General features: G+C 37.4%; 1 protein-coding gene across 5 annotated transcripts; it reads right to left on the bottom strand.

Annotated features, from left to right (window-relative positions):
* Positions 1-3,062: 3,062 nt before the first annotated feature.
* Positions 3,063-22,755, bottom strand: LOC143470352 (histone acetyltransferase p300-like). 5 transcript variants are annotated; one of them, XM_076968542.1, is made up of 38 exons: positions 22,607-22,755; positions 18,184-18,228; positions 17,209-18,002; positions 16,817-17,119; positions 16,611-16,745; positions 16,281-16,442; positions 16,039-16,138; positions 15,527-15,745; positions 15,215-15,379; positions 15,007-15,079; positions 14,834-14,929; positions 14,648-14,765; positions 14,394-14,472; positions 14,004-14,260; positions 13,840-13,917; positions 13,127-13,717; positions 12,915-12,998; positions 12,621-12,777; positions 12,386-12,504; positions 11,263-11,502; positions 11,106-11,194; positions 10,480-10,590; positions 10,157-10,291; positions 9,794-10,015; positions 9,235-9,346; positions 8,966-9,114; positions 8,672-8,810; positions 8,358-8,552; positions 7,987-8,193; positions 7,699-7,863; positions 7,494-7,610; positions 7,167-7,388; positions 6,944-7,045; positions 5,831-6,823; positions 5,572-5,697; positions 5,279-5,392; positions 5,023-5,127; positions 3,063-4,809 (listed from the first exon to the last, which is right to left on the bottom strand). In XM_076968542.1, exons 2-38 carry the CDS (start codon positions 18,224-18,226, stop codon positions 4,285-4,287), a joined length of 7,641 nt encoding a protein of 2,546 aa, XP_076824657.1. In that variant the 5' UTR covers positions 18,227-18,228; positions 22,607-22,755; the 3' UTR covers positions 3,063-4,284. The 5 variants fall into 5 exon arrangements, with proteins under 5 accessions (XP_076824657.1, XP_076824906.1, XP_076824741.1 ...); XM_076968791.1 differs by having other exon boundaries at positions 7,987-8,136; positions 10,480-10,560; positions 15,215-15,382; XM_076968626.1 differs by having other exon boundaries at positions 10,480-10,560; positions 15,215-15,382.
* Positions 22,756-26,155: the final 3,400 nt, after the last annotated feature.

Genomic DNA, 26,155 nt, shown 5'->3' on the forward strand with positions numbered 1-26,155 from the left:
TCTTAACAATGGACATTGTTTTATCACAATCTTGTCTGCAGCAATCTTTTCACAGCACTTGATTTTACAACGTTACAGCCAGCCATAATGGAAAGTGTGACACACGCATATGAGACTCATCAACAGGCACCCTGAACTCTTACATGTTAGTGTTGATTTATAACAAGCATACCAGAAGTCAGTTGCTTAAGGTAAAAAATTAAGGCCTTAGTGTATGCTATAATGCCAAAATCTGTGTCTTTGCACATACTATTTCTTGTCACAAACTGCCATATTTTCCGATTGGGAAAGCTAGTAAGAAAGTGCAAATAGATAAATGCAATGACTGGAAAAAAACAAAGGCGAATGAAAACACCTATGGCCCCACAAAATTGAGCTGTCAGTGGGACTATGGCCACCTCACCTAAATATGCTAGTGTTTGCATGTATACTACTTGTACTGTATGCAAAACAAAAAAATAAACTACTTTTAAACTCCCATTTAAACCCTTATGTTAGATCAAACCCTGCAGCCCAGTTTTAGATCCCTTGTCTGGCTGCCATGCACATTGATGAATTTCGTGCGTGCATAGGTGCCGCACTTTCCACTATGGGTAGACAAGGATTACAACAAATGTTGCAGGAAGAAAAGAAGGTTGCAGGTAGCCAATAGTCTCTGAACCACTGTCTTATGCTCACGCCTCTCGAGCGTGTTTGAACTTTGAAACAAGAGCATTTGAGTGTTAGTACCATGATAAACATACGCGCCAGTGGTAAGTGACGTCAGGTTTTGTTTGCCTGATAGGCTACAAACCATTTCTGCGGTTGTCTTTCACAGTGCAGTTTAAAGGTCAAGTAACCTACCCATACTGTATGAACACCATCGACAAAACCCGTCTTTCTGCGATTCTAGGGTAGTATGTAATAAGCTACTTTACCAAATTTTAAAAAACGATCAATCCTTTTATGTCAATACTGTACTTCTTTTGACGTCACCTGCGATTGACTCCAAAAGTCATGCGTATGGGTAATGTTTGAAATCACAGTGATGAAGGCGGTTAGGTTTGTGATAATAAAGGATAATCTGCAATGCTTCGTAAAGCAGATTTCCGAAAACAAGAATTCTATACTGCATTCAATCTGTATATTATAATATCCCCTTATTATCACAGGCTATTAGTACTTTGCACAATAGTCGTCTATCTGAATAGTATGCGTTTTAGATTCAGGCGCATACGCGCCAATTTAGTGGCTTATGTTTACATGAGCCAGGTTTGTAAAACTTAAGAGTTGCCCCAGTACGAAGGATTACGACAATGGTTGCAGAAGCTTGACTAGAGAAGCTGGACATAAATCTTAAGTTCAGTGTGACATACTGTGACGAATGGTTTGTTGGTTGGATATTGGTTGATGCCAATGTTACAATCGTTTTGTAGATTGCTTTGTCGATGGCTAATTAGCGCGACATAAGCTAACTCAAGAACAACTTTAGTTTGCCAGCAGGTTATAATGTTAATTTCGCTTACACAAACCTACTGACTTTTGGAACAAAAGAACACGATCAGCAGCATATGTACAAGTTATATTAGCCAACCCTCACACAATCACTCTGTAAAATTAGTACTAATAATCACACTTAATGTTTCAGCCGAACAATGAATGCTCCATCATAAATTGTCACATCAGCCTTAAAAGTCCGTCTGCTTTCTCCTCGTGTCGCCACCTCTCTCTGTGTATTGCCGCGACACCCGTTCTCCGTTTATATTAGCTACCAGGTCCATATAACCGACCTGCTGAAAAAGTTCGAGGATAGAGCCTTTTTGGACAATAGGATAATGCTTGACTTCTTCGGTTGGTAGCTTAGGTTCACCTTTGTCTAACGGTTGTAATACATGTTCGCGTGAATTGTAGTTATTTGAATTCGAGGTGCAGGGCGCCAGGTAATCTACAATCACATGGCGTTATCACGCTTCGTCATGCTGAAAAGTGTCATTTTTCTTTGAACTTTGTTTCCAGGTCGTGTGCGAGCTGGGTAACTGCTGTGTTGTTTCCTTGATTATTTCTGTAGCGTTAGACTTTGCCATTATTTATATGCGGCTGTCCAAAAATCTTCCGATGACGTACTAGTACTGGTCACGTGAAACACTGGGTAACTTGTCACAATAGGCCTACCCAAGAAGAACTCGGCGATGATTCCTCATCGCTCATACCCCGGTTACCGAGCCAACCTTAATGAAAGTTCCGATTGATACACGTTTTTTTGTATTGCCCAAACTTGAAACTGTCCACTAGACAGAAGCAAGTGTCGTTCACGCCTTGCCAAAGAGTATTACAACGGTAGTGCCAATAGGTATCGTACACGGTAAACGGGTCGCATTATTGCGAGCACAGCACTTGAACCACTTAGCCACCGAGCCTTTCGTTCCAAATCCAAACAGTTCCGATATAACTGTGTCCGTATTTGAGTTAACTATAAATTACAGTTTAGGTAAGTATCCATGGATTTGAAATAATTCGAGGTTTTAGAACGGAAAACTTAGTCTGAGTCATACCAAACCTCTACTACGCTACAATACCCGAAACAAATATGTCATGACAACGGCACAGGCTACTGGATAGAGTTTGAAAAGTCCCTTTCAAGCCAGTTCCGCTTTTCACTTTTAACACGTTTAGTTATGATTCGCTATATTTTCCTCTTGTAGTTATAAAAAATCCGTATTTAATGGCAAGATCGTGTTTTAATGCAAATTCTTCCCGAGTAACACAAAACTTTAGGCGCAGCCTACTTTGAGCAGAAGTGGTACCGGGAATCATGATGAGAAAATAAACCCCGCCTTCAATCTAAGCAAGTTGGTTATGGCTTTGCTTAGTAGCCTAAAGCCCACGTTTCCATAACCTATGGAAAGGACAATGGGATGTCTCTGCCCATTCCTTGACATCTCAAAGCTGGCAACTCATATAGACACATAATGACTTACACTCCTTTTCTACAGTCCTGAGTACCATATATCAGTTCTGAGCAACCTGGATCACTACCTTTCTGAAGTCGAAAATCAAAAATACGCTGGAAATGTCGACCAGCGCCGATTCAATGTACACTTTATTCTCAGGCGTTCGATAGAATCTTAAAAAGAAATAATACGAAATAAGTATTAAGACAGGGTTGCACGATTTCATTTCTTCGCCAACGTTTCACCCCACAAACGTTAGCAAAAATTTGCACGCCAGAAAAAGGAAAGCGAAAAACACCAAAGATAAATATAAAAATGTCCCAAAACTATAGCGAACCGGACAATGCACTGCATATGATACAAGGCTAGAAACGGGCCGGCATATGCAGGTTTCGGAAATTTCAAGTAGCAGGACTCAGGATGTCGGTTGCCGTTTTATTAAAAACGTACAAAATTGGGCAGTGACGTTTCAAATTGTTTCGTTTGTGGTCCAATGGTGTGGAAAGCACCGGATAAATCGGCACATGAATATAACACTGCATCTCGACTTGACGTTTTCGCCGGAGTTGGTTGAAATACTTTAAGAAAAATACTTTTCTTGGTAAAAATAGGTACCAACCCGCCCGTTTGAGGTCGGAAAATTAATAAAAAACAAATTATATTTTCTTCTATATGTCATATAAAAGCGATCCATTATAACGCCAACCAAATTCATTCGTCAAATATGTGTAAACACAGTACGAAGTCGTGACCTGAAGTCGGTTCATTACTGGCGTGCAATGAAAAAGCGACTGTACAAAAATAAATACTTAAATGAAAAACAATGCAACGATGCTACACAAGGGATGAATATCATCGCGAAAAGTTTTAAGTAAAGGTCGTGTTCTTGCGCATTCACCAGTACAATAAATAACAAGCTAGTTGTCGGTGCATGCGCCGACTACGACCCGAGCAGCTATAACAAGGTAATTACAGTTTCATATCAATAGGAAAGTAAAAAAACAAAATGGCCGATGCCGTCAAAGGGTTCTAGTGGCCATTGGCTATCCACTAACTACCATCTGATGATGGCAGTCCGTGTGGTTCGAAAAGCAACTAGCTTTTCAATATGTAGGCTTTATTTAGAATACGGCTTACAAATGATACTAATCTGGCGACACGTAAAATTAGAAACAGGCCACTCGCACGATGAACGTTTGGTGGCGCAGATAAAGAAAACAGTTGCTCGTTCAAAACTTGAGAAACAAAAGAATACCTGCATAAATTAGAAGAAAATAGAAGCGATCATAGAATTCATTTCAACTGTACTTCAATCTTTTCTAGAACACTGGATTTTATGCATAACAGGCACGCGTCATTCATTGTTCGTAACAAACTTTTCCAAACTGTCTGTGCCAATTAGGCCTTGCCCTGGCCCCATTTGATTTGAATTGTTGGTTGTAAATGTCATGCCTTGCATCTGATTGCCCATGCTGCCCATTGTCCTTGCTTGGAAATTGCCAGGCAGCATGTTACTCTGGTTGCTCGTGTTAAACTGCTGGTCCATCGAGTTTACAACCATGTTGTTTTGCAACATGCTGGCCGCAGGGTTGACCATTTGCACTTGACCAGGCAGACCGGGTGTCGTCCTTGCATTATTCCCCACTGTGGACATCTGTGGAGACATTTGGGGCACCCGATTTTGGGCCATCCCAGGGGACTGGTTAACACCTTGAATGTTGACTGAATTCATGTTTTGATGTTGGTTTCCAACGTTTTGTGCCATCATACCCTGCTGGCCCATCATTGATGTCTGACCCATGGACATCCCAGAGCTTTGCATACCCTGGCCCATCTGGTTGGTCATCATCTGCCCTGCCATGTTGGAATTCTGCACCCGCTGTTGACACATAAAAGCAGGAAATAAAAAGGATATTGATAATTATAACACATTCCAATTTATAGTTATGTACATAAAACTCGCAAATTGCAGTCTGGTTTGGCGTTTTTGGCATTGGTGCCTTGTCTACCAGCTACTGATGTCGTACTACACAAAAAGTGAATTGTAAAAGCAATTGGACTAAAAATGTCACAACAAATTGCTTTTGCATACCTGCACCCTCATTTGTTGTGGTTGCCGCATTCTAATTTGATTTATGCTCATATTTTGATTGGCGGTGACAGTGCTGGACATAAGTCGTGGGTGATTGGCAATTGCCTAGATGAAATCAAACAATGTTTACTGCCGAAATACAATTCCATGAATTCGATAGATATTTTGGACGCAAAGTACAACAAGCAGTGTTGCGTAATATTACTAGACTACAATAGTTCACGAAAAATTACAAAGACTGGAAAATCAGTATTACCTGGCTGTATGGTGGAGCTGGCTGCTGAAATTGCTGAGATTGTTGCTGCTGCTGCTGTGGAATCTGCCTCCATTGCATCGACTGCTGCATGTTTATTTGGTTAGGTTGCATTTGCTTGGAAGAAAACAGGATCTTTTAAACATATAATCCTATTTTTTCAACCAATAAACTCTTAAACGTGTGGATGTATATTGAGACCAGTCAACAATTAATATGCCCTATTGACTCGAGTCTTCTCTTCAAATTCTTGGAAATACTCACAACACCAAATTGCTTCGATAACGCAAAATTACCTGTTGCATTTGCATGGTCATATTGCCCTGAGCCTGCTGGTTCATTCCCATTGGATGGCTGATTTGCTGGCTTTGCTGCAAACTAGTCGGCCTACCTATGGCGTTTGTCTGCATCATTCCACGTTGCTGAAATAGAAATAAAATTATTGATGTATTTGAGTCCAATACATATCTGTTATCTCAATATTCCTTATACATATTCCGATATTAAAGTCGTACTTCATTGGTCAATACAATTTAACTTTTACAATTGAAGTACCATAGTCTGACGAGACTGTCGGATGACTTGGGCTGCGAGTTGAGGATGCTGATTAATGAACTTCTTTATCTGTTCGTTGTTCTTTCCCGCTCCCGCTCCTCCTGTGTTAAGGATGTTCTGAGTGGGGGTTATATTCCGCATCCCCAATTGAGGATTATTTGAGGACACATTTATGTTGCTGCTAATGCCCTGCTGCCTCATGTTGAAGTTAGATGGGTCGTGCACGGTCCTCGGTTGATTTGACCATTGATTTTGGCTGGCCATCATCCCTGTCCTCTGTACAACAGACTGGTTGGGCTGCCGAGGAAATTGTTGTACCGGCATGGTTGGTCGAGGACCAGTATTTGCCTGCTGTCGGGCTACTTCTTCAGCTTGTTTAGCGGCAAACACAGCCATTTGTGGTGGGGCCTGTTGTCGGTAGGTTATTTGAGTAGTTCTAAGATTCTGGCCAGGAGGACTGACGATGTTCATCTGCTGTCCAACAGTCACCATTTGTTGTTGTGTTTGTTGCTGCATGTGCATTTGGGACGAGTGAGGTGATGCCATCGGCGATGTCATGGTGTTCATCATACCCAAATTGGAATGAGGTCTGCCAGGCTGCTGAACCATGGTCTGGGTGGGCATACCCTTGCCACCATGTGCAGACATTATCGGATTAGTGGGCAAGGGTTTCATCATACCCGCCGCCTGACCAGAATTTGGGGTTCCTGGACCAGCTGGTTGCACACTACCTGGTGTTCCAGGGCCGACAATATGATTGGACTTTGGCGTAGCCGGCTGTTGTTCCTGCTGTGGGGTACCTGGCTGGGCAGGGGTGTTGGGTTTGCCGGGTGTGTTAGGACCACCTTGCGAGCTGACTGCATTTGATGACATCATGTTCATATTTGCCATTCTTCTTCGCATCATGAGCGATTGCTGGCGTCGATGTTGGCTTTCCTGCTGCTTTATTTTGTTCTTCAAGTTGAAGCAGAATGGAACCGGGCATTTTGCTTCCTACAAATTGAACCAGAGTGTGTTGGAAAAGTAGCTTAGAGCTATCAGTATCTGTAATTACTTTCAGCAAACGTTAAAATTGAGCATATGGTTGGCCAATAGATAAATTGCAAAACCCACCTGGCAAAATTTAGCATGGTAAAGGCAGAGGGCGATGAGCTGCTTGCAAATTGGACAAGCACCGTTGGTTTTCCTCTTGCAGGTCTTGGCATGTGAGACAACCTGGAAAAAAAAACATAAATAGATCTGATGCAAGAAATGGCAAACTGAGAAGCATGTGTATTCTGATACAAGGCAAAGTTAAAAGCAGGAAAAAAGCAAAATACCAGCAAAAATATTTTACCTTTTTCATCCTAGCACAGGCAGGGGAGCTGCAGTTCGCATTTCTGCACTGACATGCATGCACCAATGAGCTGATACAACGTTGGACAGACTGTCTTCGCATATCCGGTCGACTACCATTGCCTGCAGCCCCGGGAGAGTCAACATCCAAGCCAAGACCAATCTGTTCCATTTTGTGTTCATGACCGATGCGGCGATAACATCGATTGCAAAGGTCAAAGTCCTAAACAGTTCATACCAAATTAAATTCAGTGAACGATGAAATACAGAATGCAATCGTTGAGTTTATGTAATTATTTAATTTAAGTTTCCTTAGAGAAAGGTTCACCTCGCAGACTGTGCAGTGATATCTTGTCTCCACACTATTTCTGCAGTTATTGCATGTGTAAACGAACTTATCCTGTCCTTGCATGTGTAAATCGACCAACATCGCCATAGTGGACCACTATAACCCAGAAAAAATAGATGAAAAAGTCAGAATGTGTGGCTGAAAGAAGCACTGTGAAAAAACAAGCTCTGCTATAGAAAGCTACCTTTGTGCGCCGCAAGGATGAAAACTCATAATGCTTTTCTCGAGCAAGCGTTAAAAACTGGTCTCTCCCGTCCATCAAATCACAGGTCATGGGGGGATCTGGGTCAGTGGTGGAACCAAGTTTGCTGATTGTTTCAGCAGCTTGCAATCGAATGACAAAGAAAACCTAAAACAAATTTCAAATTTGTTCATCAAACAAAACATTTACTGGAAAAAATATAATCTGAGAATGCATAAGTAATCTTAAATTTGGACATTTTAAAATATAAAGAATTGGATATCCTCCCACCTCCTTGTGTTTCTCCATAATCTGATAGAGCTTATCAGACAGGTCATTGGAAACTTGTGGCAGTTTCTTTTTTGCGCTACGCTGAGATGACTTTTTGCTGCTCGCCTTCTTGGTCTTTTGCTTTTTGCCATGCTTGGCATTAGTCGGGCCCTGTTTTAATTCAGATTGTAGCGGTGTGAACTTGAGTAATCGAGCCTGACAGGCAGCCTGTGGTGAAAACAGGCATCTTTGGCAGGCATTGACAAGTGTAGGATAAGAATGCGTTGCACTTGTAAATGCCCAGTATAAAGTTAGACCATTTAAAATCATTATGATTTACATCAATACATCTGGAACATTATGAAGCTGATTTTATAAAAATGAATCCTTACTTCTTCAGCAGCAGCCTGCTCATTTGCCTCTGCCTGCTTCCGGTCTTCCTCTTCTTGTTCAAGTTCTTTGATGCTCTCCTCCAGGACATTTGGCCAAAAGTCACCTTCAAAGTAAGGAAGCTCGCGAGCCGATTGCAGGCGATCATCCTTTGCTTGCTTGAATATGTCGTTGTATTCCAAAACAACTTGGTCGACCTACATTTAAAAAAAAAAACACTTGAAAAATGGACAGGTATGTTGAACAGCTCCAGAGTTTTGGATACATTGTCAGAACTTTATACTGCATAAAACTCTGTATAACTGCATTAACTCACGATGGCTTTATCCAACATCTTCCGATACCAATCTTGCAAACGTTTTGGCTTTGGAATCTTTTGCTCTGGTGGATGACAGTGGAATACATAGTCGTCACCTTCACTTGGTGGACAAGCCCAGATGTGTGCGAATTCATACCTATATTATTATAAGGATTTCCAAAATTCTGACAAAAATTCTTTACATAAATCCTTAAACCTAGAAGTTAAGGTTATGGCAAAAGTTAAAATCAAGGTTTGTAAAAACATAATGTTGACAAATGCAATGCAGATTAATGGAAATTTTTAACCTACCCTAGGTTCTTGCAGTACTCAAAGTAGCCTATTAAGATCTCATGATATACTGCTGTTCTCAGATGTCTTGGTCTGAAGAAATGCACCGAATCAAGATAGGACAAGTAAACCCTCCGAGTATTTGGTTGTGGAGCATCCGAACCGTATTCCTATAAATAATAAGCAATTTAAAGCAAATGGTTTCTGTACAAGCTCAATGAAACTTGCACTCTGTGAGGTGCTGTAATTCACCCAAGTCTATTGCTACCGGGAGTAAAATGTCTATTTACCTGTACATGTACGCCAAAGAAGCAGATGTCAACACCATCAAGTTCCTCAAATGCAAAAAATGCCTTTGCTTTGTATGGAAAGCTCTCCGGCATTTCTTTTGAATCGACAAATCTGACGAAAAATATTTAAGTTTAAAATCTGATTTCAATATTATAGATCACTTACATACATAATGGTATTTAATGTAATGAAACACAGTTACTTAACACACTAAGTTAATTAAAATATTTATGGAATGCATGATATAACTTTTGCATGTTGAAAGACAAGTGTCAAGTGACATATGTTGAATCATACAGCAATGCTTTGGAAGTCAATTTAGAAAAACTTATTTTGCAATTCTGTTCTCGACCTATAACAACTTCAATTTCTACACTTGTTCCTAATTCTAGTTAGGCCCTTTTTCTGTTTTAGACGCCAAAAGTTGTCAATTTTGTGAATCGAATGTTGAATAGTCACGAGAAAACCACATTAACAAGATGACTATGTTGGCATGACAACAAAACTTTGGCAAGTCAACCTATGTAAATTGTATACATTCCAAACAAACGTTCTTACTTTGATTTCATGCCAGGTTTCACTTCCACATTTTTCTCTCCACTGTAAACCGTTCTTATGTGGATATAGCCAGCTTCATTGTTGGCGTCATTCCTCTTTAAATAATTGTTTACCCGAGTTTCAATGTGCTCACTGAGCTTGTTATGTGGCAGTTTGCTTGCCATGAAACGATTGGGTTTACGCTGGGTGTTACGACTTCTGTGACAACCATCACACACAAACCTATAAAGGAAAATAACAAAATTAGTCAAATAAAATATATCAAACCAGAGTTTAGTGCTTGGTGGGTGTTCATTGTCGTGCAAAATGTCCAATAAAACAAAACATGTGCAGTGAACTATAACTTAGTCGAACAATTCTTACCCTTCAGGCCATATCTGAGGATTGTACAGGACACAGATGGTGTGCAACTTTCTACCACATTCATCGCACTGGACAAATGGCTCTGGGTCAAGAATATCATTCTTTTTCTTTTGAAAGTGACTCTTTGGTATAGAGCTAAAATAAACACAACACATCTTGACAAGAGCTAGAGAGCTAGAGAGCTATAGAGCTTGGGCATATTAACGTACAATATTAGAAGCAACTGTAACTGTTTTTAATACCGATATTCTGTATGCATGTGAAATGTATGGATCAAAACTTGGCAAGATGAAGAAACTTCACATTTTTCCGCATTTACTCACTTGCAACCCTGTCCTGGTTCATCACTTATAGGAACCATATCACCCTGGATTTCGTTGAAACATTTCTCACAGAAGTCGTATCTGTCGGACAAAAGTCCATATTTCGGTGTACTGTGAAGTTGATGCAAATTAATATAGTGATCAGCGTTCAGTTAAAATTGATCATTCACAAAGTTATTTCCAGAAAATAGAGAATTCTAATGCAATGTCGCGGATTGAAAAGTGTTTTGAATTATAGCAGATAAAGAGCACAGCAACAGCAAGGAAAGAGAAAAACATGTTACTGCTTTTTAAGAGACTTCAACTAACCATGCATTTTTGACCACATTGCTAGCTTGCTTCACAAAAAGCATCAGATTTAAATGAATTAGAGGTTTTTACTGTGTAGAAATCTATAATTATAATCAAGCCATTTAGCTTATTTTAAAAGCTGATGAAGAAACATGGATGACAATTTAACTGAGTGCTTGTCAGTTCTTATTAATTCACCAAACATGCAACAAAGAAAAAATGCAATGTTGAGCATTACAAAGAAAATTAAAGCTCAATTATATTATACACTTAATCATCGCACGTTACAAAAAGCTGCAATGCTTCTGAAGGCAAATTAGCAACAACTGACTTACCTATTTTCATATTCATAGTACACAGCACCAGTTGATATAGTACAAAGCGTCTTTCCATAGCAGCACAGTGTCATAGGCATGAATTCCAACTAAAAGTAAAAAGTTAATTAGCTTTTGGTAATGTTTGGGTTTATCATCTTTATCTTGTAAAAGTCACCTTGCGTCCACAGCAGTATCCTAATACTTGCATAACGGGATCAATTTCTTGTTCAAAGATTTCTTTCAGCCTAGTGCAGTATTTATAAACACGAGATGTTTTCCTATTGTAGAGCCAGGCATTCTGGAACATTAGCCAAATGTCATCAATGAATTGCCATGGCTCCCTGTAGACATCGGTCTCCAGATTTTTGCGGATAGTTGAAAGATCGATCGGTTTCTTGACAATATCATAATAGTCCTAAGAATGAAATGACCATAAACATGAAATCAGTATCAACTGTACTATTATCCTCTGTATTTAAACTAGCTGTATCTATAACAAAAAGCGTTAAACACTAGGGTATGCATTGTTGCATATCCCTTGTGATGCAAGAGAGTTTCTCATTGCAAGTATTTTGGAAATTCTAAAAAAGCACTTCAGATCACTAATTACTCCTTCATGGTATGTTCAAAAAATACGGCAATGTTTTGTCACAATCTGTTTGATGAATGAGAACTAATAGTATTCTCTTTCTTTAGTTGTTGCAGTTGATAGAAAGAAACAATTATAATGTATATCACTATGACATTCTCAATATTTTGCAGTTACTTAAGAGGTAATGATACCAAAGCAATAGCTACATCACCACAGGATATACAAAATGTAACTTTTAGCTTATTTGTATGGAATTACAAAATTAATACGGTTTTAAAATTAAACTGATATGAACAAAGAAACCAAAAACAATTAGGAAAGTGCAGGAGTGTAAAAAATAAAAATTGTCACACTATGGAAAAAGGCAGAATAGGTTTTCAAGTTTCTCAAGGGTTAATGTGTGCTTTTGCCAGTGAGTAACATTTACGATTTTGATAACATGATATTTTACAAGTTAAAATAATTGCAATTGGTCAAACTAGCCTTGCATCATTGCCATAATTTGATCAATCATTCCCTGCTATCGTTCTTATATCTCTAGATATTTTTACCAAAGTGCAATAAGAATGAAACCACCAACAACATGACATTTTTTTACAAAGGTAGCAGGTTTTATAATTTAATAATCACCTACACACATGATACCATATTTTGAAAAAGTGGTGCATCACATATTCAGGTAAAGCCACTGCTTTAAAGTACTTACAGGAATGTTCAATCTTTCTGCATCCACAGGGTATCTGAATGGATGAGAGTCAGGGTCTTGTTTGAAAAGCTTCTCAACAACCGGCATTAGTGCGCCAATCAATTCATCGCGCTGGAAGACTATACATCATAAAACAACTATCTTGAAATATGCACACAGCTTAGAATGAGGTACACTCCACTAATAACAACTTATAGTAGGCTAGTTTCTTCTTGATAAGGAGTGTCAAAGTGACCTTTTTCAGGCTTAGGAACTTTTGGTGTGGGTTGAACAGGTTTAGTTTTGCTAGGAACTAAGGAAGAATTTGTTTCTGAGTTGGCAATGCTCGTTGTTATTGAGGGAGTTGAGATTTCTTTGTTCGAACTGGGAAATCCGTTGTTATTTAACTCCATCTTAAAGTAAAAAACAGCCATAGCAAGTGTCAATGCTAGGTTTTGTGGGAGTTAACAAAATAAAATACTTTTTAAATTTTTCATAACAGTTAGTGGAGTCAGAAAGTTAAGGGGTTAAATGTTTTTAAGAAACTTACTGGCTCTGTTTTGCATACGGAGTCTTGTGAAGGTGTCTGCCCGTGAAGGAAGGAAGTTGCAGTAGTGCCAGGTTCATTCTTGACCTGTTGAAAAATGCCAACAAATTAATGCCAATGTAACAAAATTGAATTATCATAATGACATAGCTTTTGTAACAACACAATATAAAGTAATTATAAACACATTTACAATTACGTAGATGTCAACAGACCTGTATGGTAGAGGGTTTGCCCATTACTCCTTCAGTGGACATTTTATGGGCACCAAAAGAATTATTTTGTGCAGGTGAGGCACTGACTGTTGGCTTTCCAGAAAATTGCCGACCATCTGATGTCATAATAGAAGTGCTACCAACTGATGAGGCAACAGTGGTTGTAACAGTAGACAGTGTAGTTGCCATTCCCAAAGCTCCTATAGTACCCTGAGCGAAATTTCCATTCAGGGGCTTGTTACTCTGAGGTTGCTGCATTTGTTGGCTCAGTTGACTGGGTGAAAACAAACTACTGGAGTTGTTGCTTTGAGTAAGGCCAATATCAGTCCTTGTGCCTTGCTGCTGCTGCATGAATCCATCAACCATATTTCCTTGAAGTTTTGATATGTCATTCTGCATTTGCGGTTGTACTCCACCAGATTGGAACAAGTTATTTTGATTGGAAACCATGTTCATGTTTCCGGGGAGGCCTTTGTCGCTTGCCGAATGTGCTACTGGCATAGAGTTTTGGTTGAACGAACTAGCAACGGACATGTCACCAGGTTGGTTGACCTTCTGAAAGCCAGCACCTTGCACATTGTTGTTATACATCTGTAAATAATGAGCATAAAGATTTTTACTGTGGGGAAAGTTGTAACTTGATTCAAGATTTCATGTTTCTATGCTACCATGTTAATTTCTAAGGGATTAGAAATTTCAAATCAAAGTATTACCGATGTCATAGGACTGCTGGATATCTGATCGGGTGAGGACATCGGTGCACGCTGCATTTCCTCACTCGCCTGCAACATCTTTAAGAGACACACATTTGCCAATGAGTTCATATAAAACTTGGTTTACTTTAAAAACAAATAATATTGTAATCGTTTAAATCTACCTGTTGAATTGTCCCAGACAACTCATTGGGGGTACCATTCATGGTGTTAGTTGGTGGTGCTGGAAAGTTCATAGAATTGGCTATAGAGCCTGGAACTTGTCCAGGACCTAACATTTGTCCCGCTTGATTGTTGCTGGACATATTAGTCCTTATCATACCAGGAGTAACCATTCTTTGTTGACTCGATGCAAACTTGTTTACAAACTGTTGTCCCTGATGAGTTTGATTTGGCAGCATTATGGGACCATTTGGAGTAGCTGCAATTTTTGCACACAAAAACATTATTAGCCAAATACGCTCAAGTGAAAACATTATTTGATCAATAACAATGAAAACAATGTCTGCGATAACTGCTGACTTGCGGAGAGTTATTTAATTATAGTGGGAAACCTGTGTTCTTTTGTCTCTTTTCTTCTAACTCCTTCTTAATCTTGTAAATTTTCTCCGCCAGTAGGTGATAATATTCCTCCTAAACAGTTAAAAATATTTTGGCTTTTTTAATGATTGAAATGAACACAAGCATCTCAAGTCGTTATAAAACCTTTGAATTTTACAACTGAGTTTTCCTTATTTGAAAGTGACATCTATTAGCATAGACATCATAATCATACAATGAATGAAAAAAGTGAAAAATAGGAAATTACCCTTGAGCTGGCCTGTTCGTACATGGTCATTTCAACCTTGCGGGCAAATGACAACAATTTCTTCATCCTCATGTCCGCCATTGAGATCTTCTCAGGAGTGGGAAAAATGTTTTGTACCCTAAATTTTAAGGTAAATTTACTTAAGGCCGACATTATTGCTTTTCTATGGAGGGTTGTTATACTTACAGCTTTTGAACCAGGTAGTTGCGCAATTCCTCTTTGACGTCGTTGTGCCACTCATGAGCGACTCTCGGGGCGGCGATGGCTAAGTCCGCACCAACGCTGTCAAATTAATAACCCGTTTAATACTATGCACTTTATGTTTATTTACATGACTTATGAGATTTTTGAAAACTTACACATTCATAGAGTTCATGGAATGATCCTGAATGCTATTTGAAGGGTTTTGGGAGTTCACAAATGGAGACATATCTGAGAATAACAAGATACAATTAAGTGTGTCTTGGTCAAACTTGTATTTCAGTTCAACAATATTTGCAGTTGTTAAGTCAACAAAAATAAATAGCAATATTTGAATTTCTATTATCATACAAATATCATGTCAACCTGTCGATGGCTTCCAGGCAGTGTTCAAGCCGAGCAAATCTTGGATCTTGTCTTTGTCAAGCGGCATCATCGGTTTCTGCATTTCCATGGCACCTTGATCTACCATTCCCGGCACATTACTGCTGGGCCTTTGTGGTGGTATTTTATTGGCGTTAGGATCTACAACTGCTGCAAAAATACATATATTTGTGTCTACTACTTCATGCTTTATTTTACTTTCATAAATAAGATTTACTTAGTATTAATGAGATAACAAAGCAAAGCAATTGTGCTTAATTTCATATCTTTCCTCGTAAAATTATCGACTATTACCATTATTTGCAATGAAAGGTGCTCTAGTCATTGTTGGTCCAGTATTAGGAGCCACTGATGATCCACCAGCGTTATTCATTATTTGGGGCTTTTGCTCTGCATTGATGGATGGATTGTTGTTGTTTTGTTGCTGCTTTAATGGCAAGCAAACTGAGCAATCATCTCTCCTGCATTGTTTCCAGTGTGCAATTATTTGTCGAGAAGAGGCGCAATGTGGAACTGAGTTCAAGAGAAAAAAATCTTGTAACAACAATAAAGCTTAAATTCTAACCACTTTTCAATGGGTTTGTGTTAACGCTTGCCTGCCCCTTCGATACCTGCAAGATGCCATTATTGACCTATGACTACGACCTATAGCTACGCTGGCCATTTGTCAGAGATAATAAGTTTACTTGACACTATATTAGGCGTCAGTAGGAAATGACTTTCATTCGAATCAAATGACGCTCTACGTGAAGAAGCAGACAACCTCGTTACAAAGGTTTTTAGTACAGGTAAAAGATGTCACTTACTTTGACATTGTTTTCCTTCAGTGCAAATATTCATATGCCGAAGCACATTCTTCATAGTATGGCAATGAGGAATCGCACATGTAGCGGGTTCACCAGCGGACTAAACAGCAAAAGTGTGAGTTATTATTTACATATGGCTCGTACATGTGTATTCAGTAAACGTTATGAGATATTTCTTGCACTTAAACTGCTTAGAATAAAATGATGTGTGCAGTTAAAAATAACATGAAGTTTGTTCTTACTTGTGACTTCAAGCACTTATGTGCATGGAGAAGCAAGAAGAGTTGATGTTGGATCAATCTTCTTTTTTCAGGATCCACTGTAGTATTCCCCGAGATAGTGGTAGAACTAGACATTCTATTTCCAGCCTGAGGAATTTGCTGCACACCAGTGGTAACACTGGGCTGCAGTATTGAAAAACACAACATGGTTTTTATAATTGTATCTGGCCGCAGTGCTAACATACTGAAGTTGTAAAAACAGGCAAAAGTTACCACCAAATTGCCAGTTGCTCCAGAAATACACTTAATAAGCTGTATAATAAGTTGGTATTGCATGTAATATGTGCACACCTGCATTGCAGAGTTAACAGCTGGCCTCCCTTGTTGCTGTGGTTGCTGCTGTTGCATAATCAATTGGTTATTTTGCCCTTGTTGCACTTGTGTCATGTTTATGTTCATGTTCGATATATTTGTCTGGCCTTGCATCTGGTAACGGAGTAAACACAATATTTTAGCAACGGCTAGCAACCTGATTTTTCTGACTATGAGGTACGAACCATGTTGGTTTGGTTCCCGGAGACATTGGCAACTTGTTGCATTGGGTTAAACTGCATACCAACAGGCTTAGTATTATATATCATCTGCCTTTGCTGCTGCTGCATAGGATCAACCTGATTACCGATCACACCACCCACATTCGGGATGGATGGCGTTATACCAGGTATATTAACCTGCTGGGCTTGGCTACCCACCACCATGGTGTTGTTATTATTGCTGACGATGTTAACAAAGTTACTACTGTTGTTTGGCATGCGCAAGTTTGCTTGCATGTTGGGTTGACGTTGAAACTGCATTGCACTCTGAGGAATGAAGTAAAATACTTTTAGCATACCCTGTAGCACACCAGTTAAACATTCATATCAAACAAACATAATCTCAATTTACATACCTTTATGTTAGTTGGATTTTGATTTCTGAAATTTGCTTGCATCCCAGAAGATGCAAGTGACATACCACCAGGTTGTTGCATCACATTTAAATTCTGTACAGGCATCTGTGGCCGAGGAATAGGACCATTAGTGATAGGCCCACCTTGTTGCACAGTTTGACTAGGTAATGTCTGATTTAAGCCATTTGGTTGGTTTATTTGCTGGGGAGTGGAGATGTTACGATTGAATACTGGCGTTGCAACCATGCAAGTGTTTATTAATGGGGAATTAACCGCAGATGACATGGCCAGTGAAGGCTGCACTCGTGGAGATGGAGTAGTTCGCATGTTACCACCTGGACGAGCCATGGGTGTTGGCATCGCTGAGTTTCCAGGTGACCTGATATTATTGATGTTTGCAGCAGCGGTAGGACTTTGCATGGAGATGGACGCAGGACTAGGTAAAGGCTGCCGCTGCGCATGTGGACTGTTTGTTCCAGCATTGCCAGGAGAAGGGGTACTGGAGGAGTATTTTGGAGAGTTGCGTCCAGATTGCAAGAGTTGAGCAAGCTGTTTATTTTGTGGCTGAACATTTGTGGGATGAGAAGGCTGTGTTGCAAGCTGGGAAGGTGCCGGCATTATCGAACTACTAACTGCGTTAGTTGAAAGGGGTGCACTTTGAGAGGAAACACTACTGGTTGGAGCACTTCCAGCAGAAGACACTAATGTCCCATTGGACATCGTAGATGACATGCTGGAGGGAACACCACATAGCAATTCTTCGGGTAGTTCCTGCTCCAATTCCATAAATATATCTAAAACAAATATAACATTGCCTAACTTTTCCATAATGAAGTAAACACTGTGCCGTCCGATGTAAAACAACCAACTTAAAATCGTTAAAAAAAGTTGTTTCATAGTTTTTTTATTTATTGAAATTGTTACAGCAAAGATAATTTGTAATAGTTTACAGACAATTTCAAAATCAGCACTAACCAGATGTCTTTGGCCTCTTCGATGGGGGTGAGCCATCAGCCATAGCTGTAACAAGACATGGAAACGTAAGCAAATATATATGTAAATATTATAAGACTCCTGTTTCTATATTAATTTGAGTTCACTTCAAATACAGTGTATATATAGTATATATACAATATTATGACAGAAACAGGCGCTTGCCAATTTAAAAAAATGCATTACAGTAACAGTTTGATCAATTCAATAATTATAAGCAAATGGGACAAAAAATATGCTTTTGTAAACATCTTGTGCAGTATATAATATAGAAGAAACCCCACCACCCTCTGCGTTGTCGTGTGTCATCTTTTAACATCTTTGAACCAACCCACTCTTGTCTCATTATTGTATTCCCATAATAACTTCTTGCCAATTATACCTCTATATTTTAGTGTAATATGTTAGCCTATAGCTACTTTACTGTGCACTGTTGTGTTGCAGGTAACTTAAAATATAATCACACAAATTTTCCTACAACTGCGAGTTGTTTTATGTTAATACTGTAGTATCATTGTTGTTTATTGGCAAAACAGATTTACATCACAAAGTGATTCGGTGATCACTTAGTATTAAGTTTGTATATCACAAAATTTGCATTTCTGTTTGATGGCAGTTACTTGAATTCTACCGGAAAAACATCCTTTTTTCTAATGAAGCAATATTCCATTTTTGTGTTATAAAAGCAAGTTAAAATGTAAATGCAGTTTATTTACTATGATAGTTATTAATCGGACCTATTTTCAGACAAACATTTCACAAATGTATTTTCGTATCATGTTTTTAGCTATGTAATGTGTGAGTGTTACCCCTACGGCTACATCAGCAAGCAATAGTCCTCACGCATTACACACTTCATATTTTACACACTCGATTCATGGTCATTAAATTTTTACTTCATGAAGTGACTAATAGAACACCATACCGTAAATGATAACTCCTGTCTATTTTACCAAGCAACAATTATCAAAGGAAGATTATTATGTTAGAATTTCTGCTATTGCCCAGTTTTAGAAAACCGCGATTTCGGCTGAAAGATGAGGGCAGACAACACATATGTTTCGATACATACAAAATACATACATACATACAATACATACATACAAAATAACAGAAAACCTGTATATAAAAACCTAACATTCGTAACAGTAGCTCTGTTACGTCATTAAAAAGCGTCATAATGATTATTATCAGTTAGGCACAACACTACTGTACATGAGAATAATTCAAGATTGTAACAAGATATGAAGTTAGCGTATTGCTAACTGGTGCTATTCGTTTCTACTAAATCTACCTAGAGCATTTGTAAAATGTTCACCAAGTTTCAGACTACTTTTAATGTTGCTGTTGCATGTTTGCACTGGCTTTTAACCGTTTTTCAAACAGCTGCCCTTATGTTAACTAATAGTGTCTCGCAATATCGTAACAAATATGTCATAAACAAAATACTATACTGCACTGTATTATACAGTACCTATCAATGCATTTGTCTGCTCTGCTGCAAACCATAAACTCTATCTGACATTTTCAAAATTGACTTTAGCCTATTTATACCACCTATTTTTGACATAGGTTATCCTTATTCTTATGCACAGTCCCAAGCTAGGCTATGTTTTAAGTTTGGGTCAGGTAACTGCTAGTGGCATGCAACACCAATGTTATGTCAAATAAGTTGGCTTGACAGAAACTTAACAACTGCAGTTACATAAAGAAAACTTTGGAAAATTATTGCTTGCCAATGACTGCATCATTTTCAGCTCAGTAAGGTCACAGAAAAAAATGCTTTTACTGCCAACCCATCGTGTGTAATTCACAATGAACATTGTGTCATCACTCATCACACCTCCTAAGTATGAATTATTTAAATGTAAACATTGCAAAATAATAATTGCAAATAGCTACTGGTTTGATGGTACAAGTTAGTTACTGTAAATACTGTTACAGTTACTGTAAATACTGTTACAGTTACTGTAAATACTGTTACAGTTACTGTTACTGTTAGGCACCTTATATACATGTTTGATTTCATCGTTTACCACAGCAGTAAATAAAAAAAGAACTAAAAAGTTTAAAAGAAAAATGTTTACCATTTTACAAATGTTTTAATTATCAAAAGTGATGAAATCTACCCTGAGTAATCGCAAAAAGCCAACCGTCCAACCATCTACAACACCGTCACTAATACTGTCCCTTTACTCTTTGGGCTAAAAAAGCACTTCCATTACCTCCTTTACAATCTGTTTGACAAATTTCGATGTAAATTTCACAAAACATTTCAAATGTGCTAAACAGTTGCCTTTATTACCCTTTCTCCATCAATGCCATAGCATGTTTCATTTATTTTAGAGACAATATTAAGAACCTATTTACCTTTACAAAATAAACTAGTACTATAAAACAGTCGTTGCTATACCTTTAAGCATGTGCTTAAACAATTTATTAGAAATAGGTTATCCTTACTCTCATGTGCAATCCTGAGGTACACTATGTAGTCGTCTAGTGTTGACTATGTGCTAGTTGCATGCTTTTCTACCTCACTGTACTGAAAATAATGCAGCCATTAGCATATACTAATTTACCAAAGCTTTTGTAATACTGTATGTATACATAAATGGCTGCAGTTGCTAAGCATCAACTAAGTTTATTTGACATCACACTTCCATTATACTGCACTTACTTTTAAAATATCTGGGGGAGGGGGGTTAAAGCATTAATAGTATCAAGTTAGTGCTCACGCTTAAAGTAAAGTCTTTTTAAGTGAATTTCAATAATTCAAAGACTTTCAACTGTCAATTTACACAACCTATCACGAAACATGCTTATAAGTGAAGCAAAACCGGTTGATTTAGGCTTAAACTGTCTCCATTTGGTTGTACAGTATAAGCCAGGAACATGCTTGCATTGTCCATCTTATGACTTCTCAAATCAGCAATTATGAAGTCATAACAACTTAACAAGCATCTTTCATTCCTGTCTGCATTGCTAATACAGTAGTTTAGAAAGTATTTATTAAACATTTGGCTTATTGCAGTTAGTCACACCCTTTAAATTTTAAAACGTTAAAGTCGCATTTATCTGTTAATCTTAACCTCTAACATTCAGACATAAATGAACACTCTAGGGCCTAGGCAAAGTTTAAAATGCTACAATGTATATTACATAAAATTATTGAGCTACAAAAATATCCCTCCATTATATTGTTTTTAAATTTTGGTATCATATAAGGGGAATTACTGTTATATGCACGATTGCTGAAATCGTCCAAAGCACCCAGGACTAGCACACATTCTCTGCAAACCCAGGTTGTTTTAATTTACAGAGGCATAGCATAACATTGCTTGCTACCTGCTTTTGGTTTGAAAACAAAAGCAGTTAAGATTGCATCTCAAAGGATATATAATTTTAATTTATCAATACAACTAATTTATTTATTTTGTGTTAATAAATTGAAGTTAACCTTTGAGGTTCTATCTACAGTATCCATTCGCTTTTATGAATGACGCTATTGAGGTTAACCCGGTCGTACCACCAGCAAATTTGATTAAAAGGTAATAGTTGAGGTTTACAATTTGTGTTTTGTTTGTTTATTGCTGTAGTAAAAACAACTGAGAAAAGAAATGTTTTGCTATGTTAGCATGTTGATTACCAAAGCCTAATTCGTCTGTCTGATCCCAGGGGTGCCAGGCAATATTTGGTTCATTTGTGTACTTCAAATTTTCAGTACATTTCTCCTAAAAAATGTTTATTCTTTTGACAGGGTTGTTCCGTTCTTGTGCCATATGCCACGCAAGGCTTCAGTGTGTGAAAACGAGAAAACTCATGGTTCTAAATCCGTAGCTGGCAGTGTTGGCCAGAAGTTCAACTACGAGTTTTCTTGTAGTTGGTAATCAACGTGTTACAAATTTTTTAATTGTCACAAGTGCTGAAACGTACCTGGCTTTATTGTGAAACATTCAGCAAATGTCAAGCTTTTAAACCTACTGCCATATAGTTAGTTACATGTGTTTTTTTCTTCAAAAACTGAGTGAAAAGGACCTAGGACCCTTTTTATTATGTCACAGCCTACAAGGGGACTAATCACAAACTGAATGACACTATAATCTGTTTGGGATAGTGGTGGGTACATATCTGTGAAAGTTTGGCATCTTTAGAAAACATAGTTAAAATGCATTTGCTAATTGTGACTCACTGACTGAGTAAATTGCACATATAAATATAGTGCATATAGATATATATGTCAAGTATTTATATGTTAAAAATTTTAGATTTTTAGTGAATTAATTGATTAGGCTAAATAAAAAAAACTCAAAAGCACCAAATATGTTATTCTACTGCACATACTTACACGTATAAAATTACAGGTATATATTATAAAAATACAAAAAGAAATTATACCAAAACTTACTGTACACGGCAACTGTACTTCTATAGGCTGTTAAGAAAGCTATCAACAGTTAAAATTCTTCCACACTTATCATGGTATTTATTTGACATGGCAAGTGCAAACCATTACATACTGCCAGTTTATTTACATTCACAAGGAAAAGAAATATACAACCTGAGAAAAGAACACAATGATTAGACCTTAAAGGTAAAATGAACAGCCATCAATAGTGTATAAATATAATTACACAGAGTTTGATTTAAAATAAAAATCAAAAAATAAATTGTTGTACTACTCTCATAGCAACGCAAATAAGCTATCAAATGTTTTTTTGAAAACCTGTAAAATATAATCTGTACTGTAGACAATATAATGCTATCTATTAAGACCAACCAGGACAAATATACCTACAATATACTGGTATATAGTAATCTATATATCTCAAGGCAGAAAATTCTAAATTTGTCCATGAATCTGACCCAGTTCAAAAGTCGAATTCCGAAACAGTTGCTACTGGAATCTAAACTCACTCACGTTTCGAAATAGTGTGGCACTATATTATACCAATGTACAAGCGCCCAACTGTGCATCCCAGAAATATATTCAGGTAAAATGCAAACAATTTATTTAAATTTCTTTGTGCTGGAAAAAGTTTTTAACATGGTTAACTGCTCTTTGTGCTGAAAGCAGAATATCAACCAGAGTGGAATAACCACAATGTTTCTTAGACTTTAAAATGAACTTTAACCAACACTCTTGAGAAAATACTTGTGTTAATATGGGTGATTTCCCTTTTATGGATTCCATTTTATGAGTTTAGTTAGCCTGTGTAAGAAAGCACATTGTCAAAGAAGAAAGTTTTTAACCTAATTATGCATTTATTCTTTTTTGACATTTATCGTTGTCTTTTTGAAAGCAAGAAAGTGCATTGTTGCGTAACTGTGTAAATCTATATATTGTGTGTGCTGAACATATTTTCATATGCAGCAAATGATGAACTTTTTGGGGAAAACTAGTCCATTAAATAACAGAAGTAGCCTAGACAAATAATGAAATTATTTCCATTCAGCTTTACATAGTAACAATGGTAAGCATTATCCCCAAAGTTTTCAAAAACATAGTTGACAAGCAATAGTGTTACCATAACTAACCAGATATAACTAACTAAATTTTGTATTAATACACAGATCATTCAGCTTTACAAAATAACATATATATATATATACTTGGTCTATTGACAATTTACTGAAAAAATAAGTAGTTTATAGTTATATACATATCAATTTGAAAATATGAAGCAGATATTCCAATCCAATTAGTAAAACTGCACACATGCTTTGTTCTACATAACATAGTAAAGTACCTGCTTGCCATAAATCAGTACAGTGCTATGAAATTTTTTATGGCATTAGATCACTCAAATTTAGTTAAATGCAAACGAAAATGTAGACATTTTAAAAAGTGACTGAAAATAGCTGCAGCTACTCCATGTCCAAGACACAAACAACTCTTTTTTCTCCTCACACATCCCATGTATTCCTTATTGACCGACAGAATTTTTAGTTTATAAAGACATTTCTGCCCTAAAGCTATTTGCGATACTTCTGGACATTTATTCTGTAAAATAATACTTATGCCAAAATTTATTTACCGACATGATCTTGTAAAAGAAAATGGTAAACACTCAGAGAAACACCGCTAAATTTAATAAAGTGAATGCACCTTTCAATGGACTCAAATTTTATTACCTCGTTTCTTATCGAAATTTCCATTCACTTGGTAAAACTGGCAGCATTTCTATCAGCGTTTAATTTTCTTAGAAAAGCACGTCGCAAATTATATTTAAAATAATACAATCTTAACGTAAACCTATTGTTTTACCGTACCGTATTATGTCGAACGGTACCATATGGCTATGGAGCAAAAAAATTTTGTTACAGTACTGTAAAATTCCTGTTGGCCATCAAAGATAATGAAATACACGGTGAATGAGAAAAAAAGAGAAAAAAGTGTATCAATATCACTATACATGTACCAACATCACTGGAAACCCCTAAAATCTATGTTTCTTCCACAATCTAGTTGTGCAAAGCCATAATGGCAAGTTACGCAACTGCATAAAGGAGACCCATATCAGAAAGCAACGTCAAGATTTTTCAAGACTATGCCTAATGGAACCAATAGTCACCTTTGGAAAACATGCTACCAAAAAAAATGAGACATTTATCATTGCTGTTCTGTTTTTGGAAAATTAGAGCATAACGTTTCCGAAATCGCACCTTTTCGTTAAGGCCCACAGTCTTAGTATTTAAAAAAGTCATTATTGCAGAGTGCAGAATGCACCTAAATTTTGGCCTTCCTGCACCCTCGAGATCTGGTCCAAAAATGCCATCCTTAGTAGTTCAGAACAAAATCATCAAAAGGCACACCAATAATAAATATGTATAAATTCAAAAATTCGAGCATATCTGAATCTGCCAACTTTGCTCATTGCCTCCAAAATATACAGGTATGCTTGAATCGTTTTGGTTTCGTTTCAAGTTTCGATTGCAAATGGTCCAAATGAACCTGTATATTTTGGAGGCACCCCACTGTACTTGATCAAAGTTCCTGATGAGCAACGAAATCATGCTAAAAGTTGTCAATGCAATGATGTATTGATAAAAATGAACTTGTTTTTGCGTATTAACATACGTTATATAAACATATGTACAAATTACAAAAACACTCACAAGCATTTCAGCCTTTAATTTCAACGTAATGCTTTTGTTTTTTTAAAAAAAAAGGATTTGACCGAAATGTGTCAGAAGGATTTGGATTTGTGAGAAAAACAAAAATAGTTGATATTTATGTGTATATAGTATTCGCATTTGTGTTTGACTAATTTTGATGCAAGCCTATGGATTTTGGCATCTGTAAAATTTTAACATAAACATATATATATAGGGTTCATAGTATATTTTTTAGGTCGACGGCTTTTGAAATAATCAAGTTTGGTGTAAAATTGCTGTTGTCGTAAATTATCAGCAGATTGTCGATTCATTTTCTGCATCAACTATAGATGTGCTAATTGGCACCAGATTTCCTACTTCACGAACTGCATATGGAATATCGATTTTTTGAAAAATGAAACTAGCCTAATAAACATGTAATCATGTGTGTGCCTAAGATTTTATGATAAATGCAAAATTGTGTTGTTTTTGATGATGTCATAGGCTACCTCTTCATTAATTAATTATTCCGTAATGTAACTAAACCACTAACATTAAAAACAATCTGCACCAAATGTTACTGGACAAGCAGGAGAAGCTAAAGTGTGCTCGAAAGGTTTTTGTCAAACGCACACTACAAACTTAAAAACAGTTCAAAACAGCTAAAAGCCCCACGGACCAATTTGGAAAGCTTACTAAGTGCACGAGGGCTAAAAATTAGTCTTTTGTACAGTACTTTTGCGCTCCGAGTTGAAAGTCTAAATGGGAAGGTGTTATGAGGTAACATAACAAAAAGTATGGCATAACAATTACTCAATACTCGATCCTGATATGATAGTGCGAAAGTAAAAACCCAAAC

This window comes from Clavelina lepadiformis, chromosome 1, assembly GCF_947623445.1.
Source record: "Clavelina lepadiformis chromosome 1, kaClaLepa1.1, whole genome shotgun sequence".
Lineage (NCBI taxonomy): Eukaryota > Metazoa > Chordata > Ascidiacea > Aplousobranchia > Clavelinidae > Clavelina > Clavelina lepadiformis.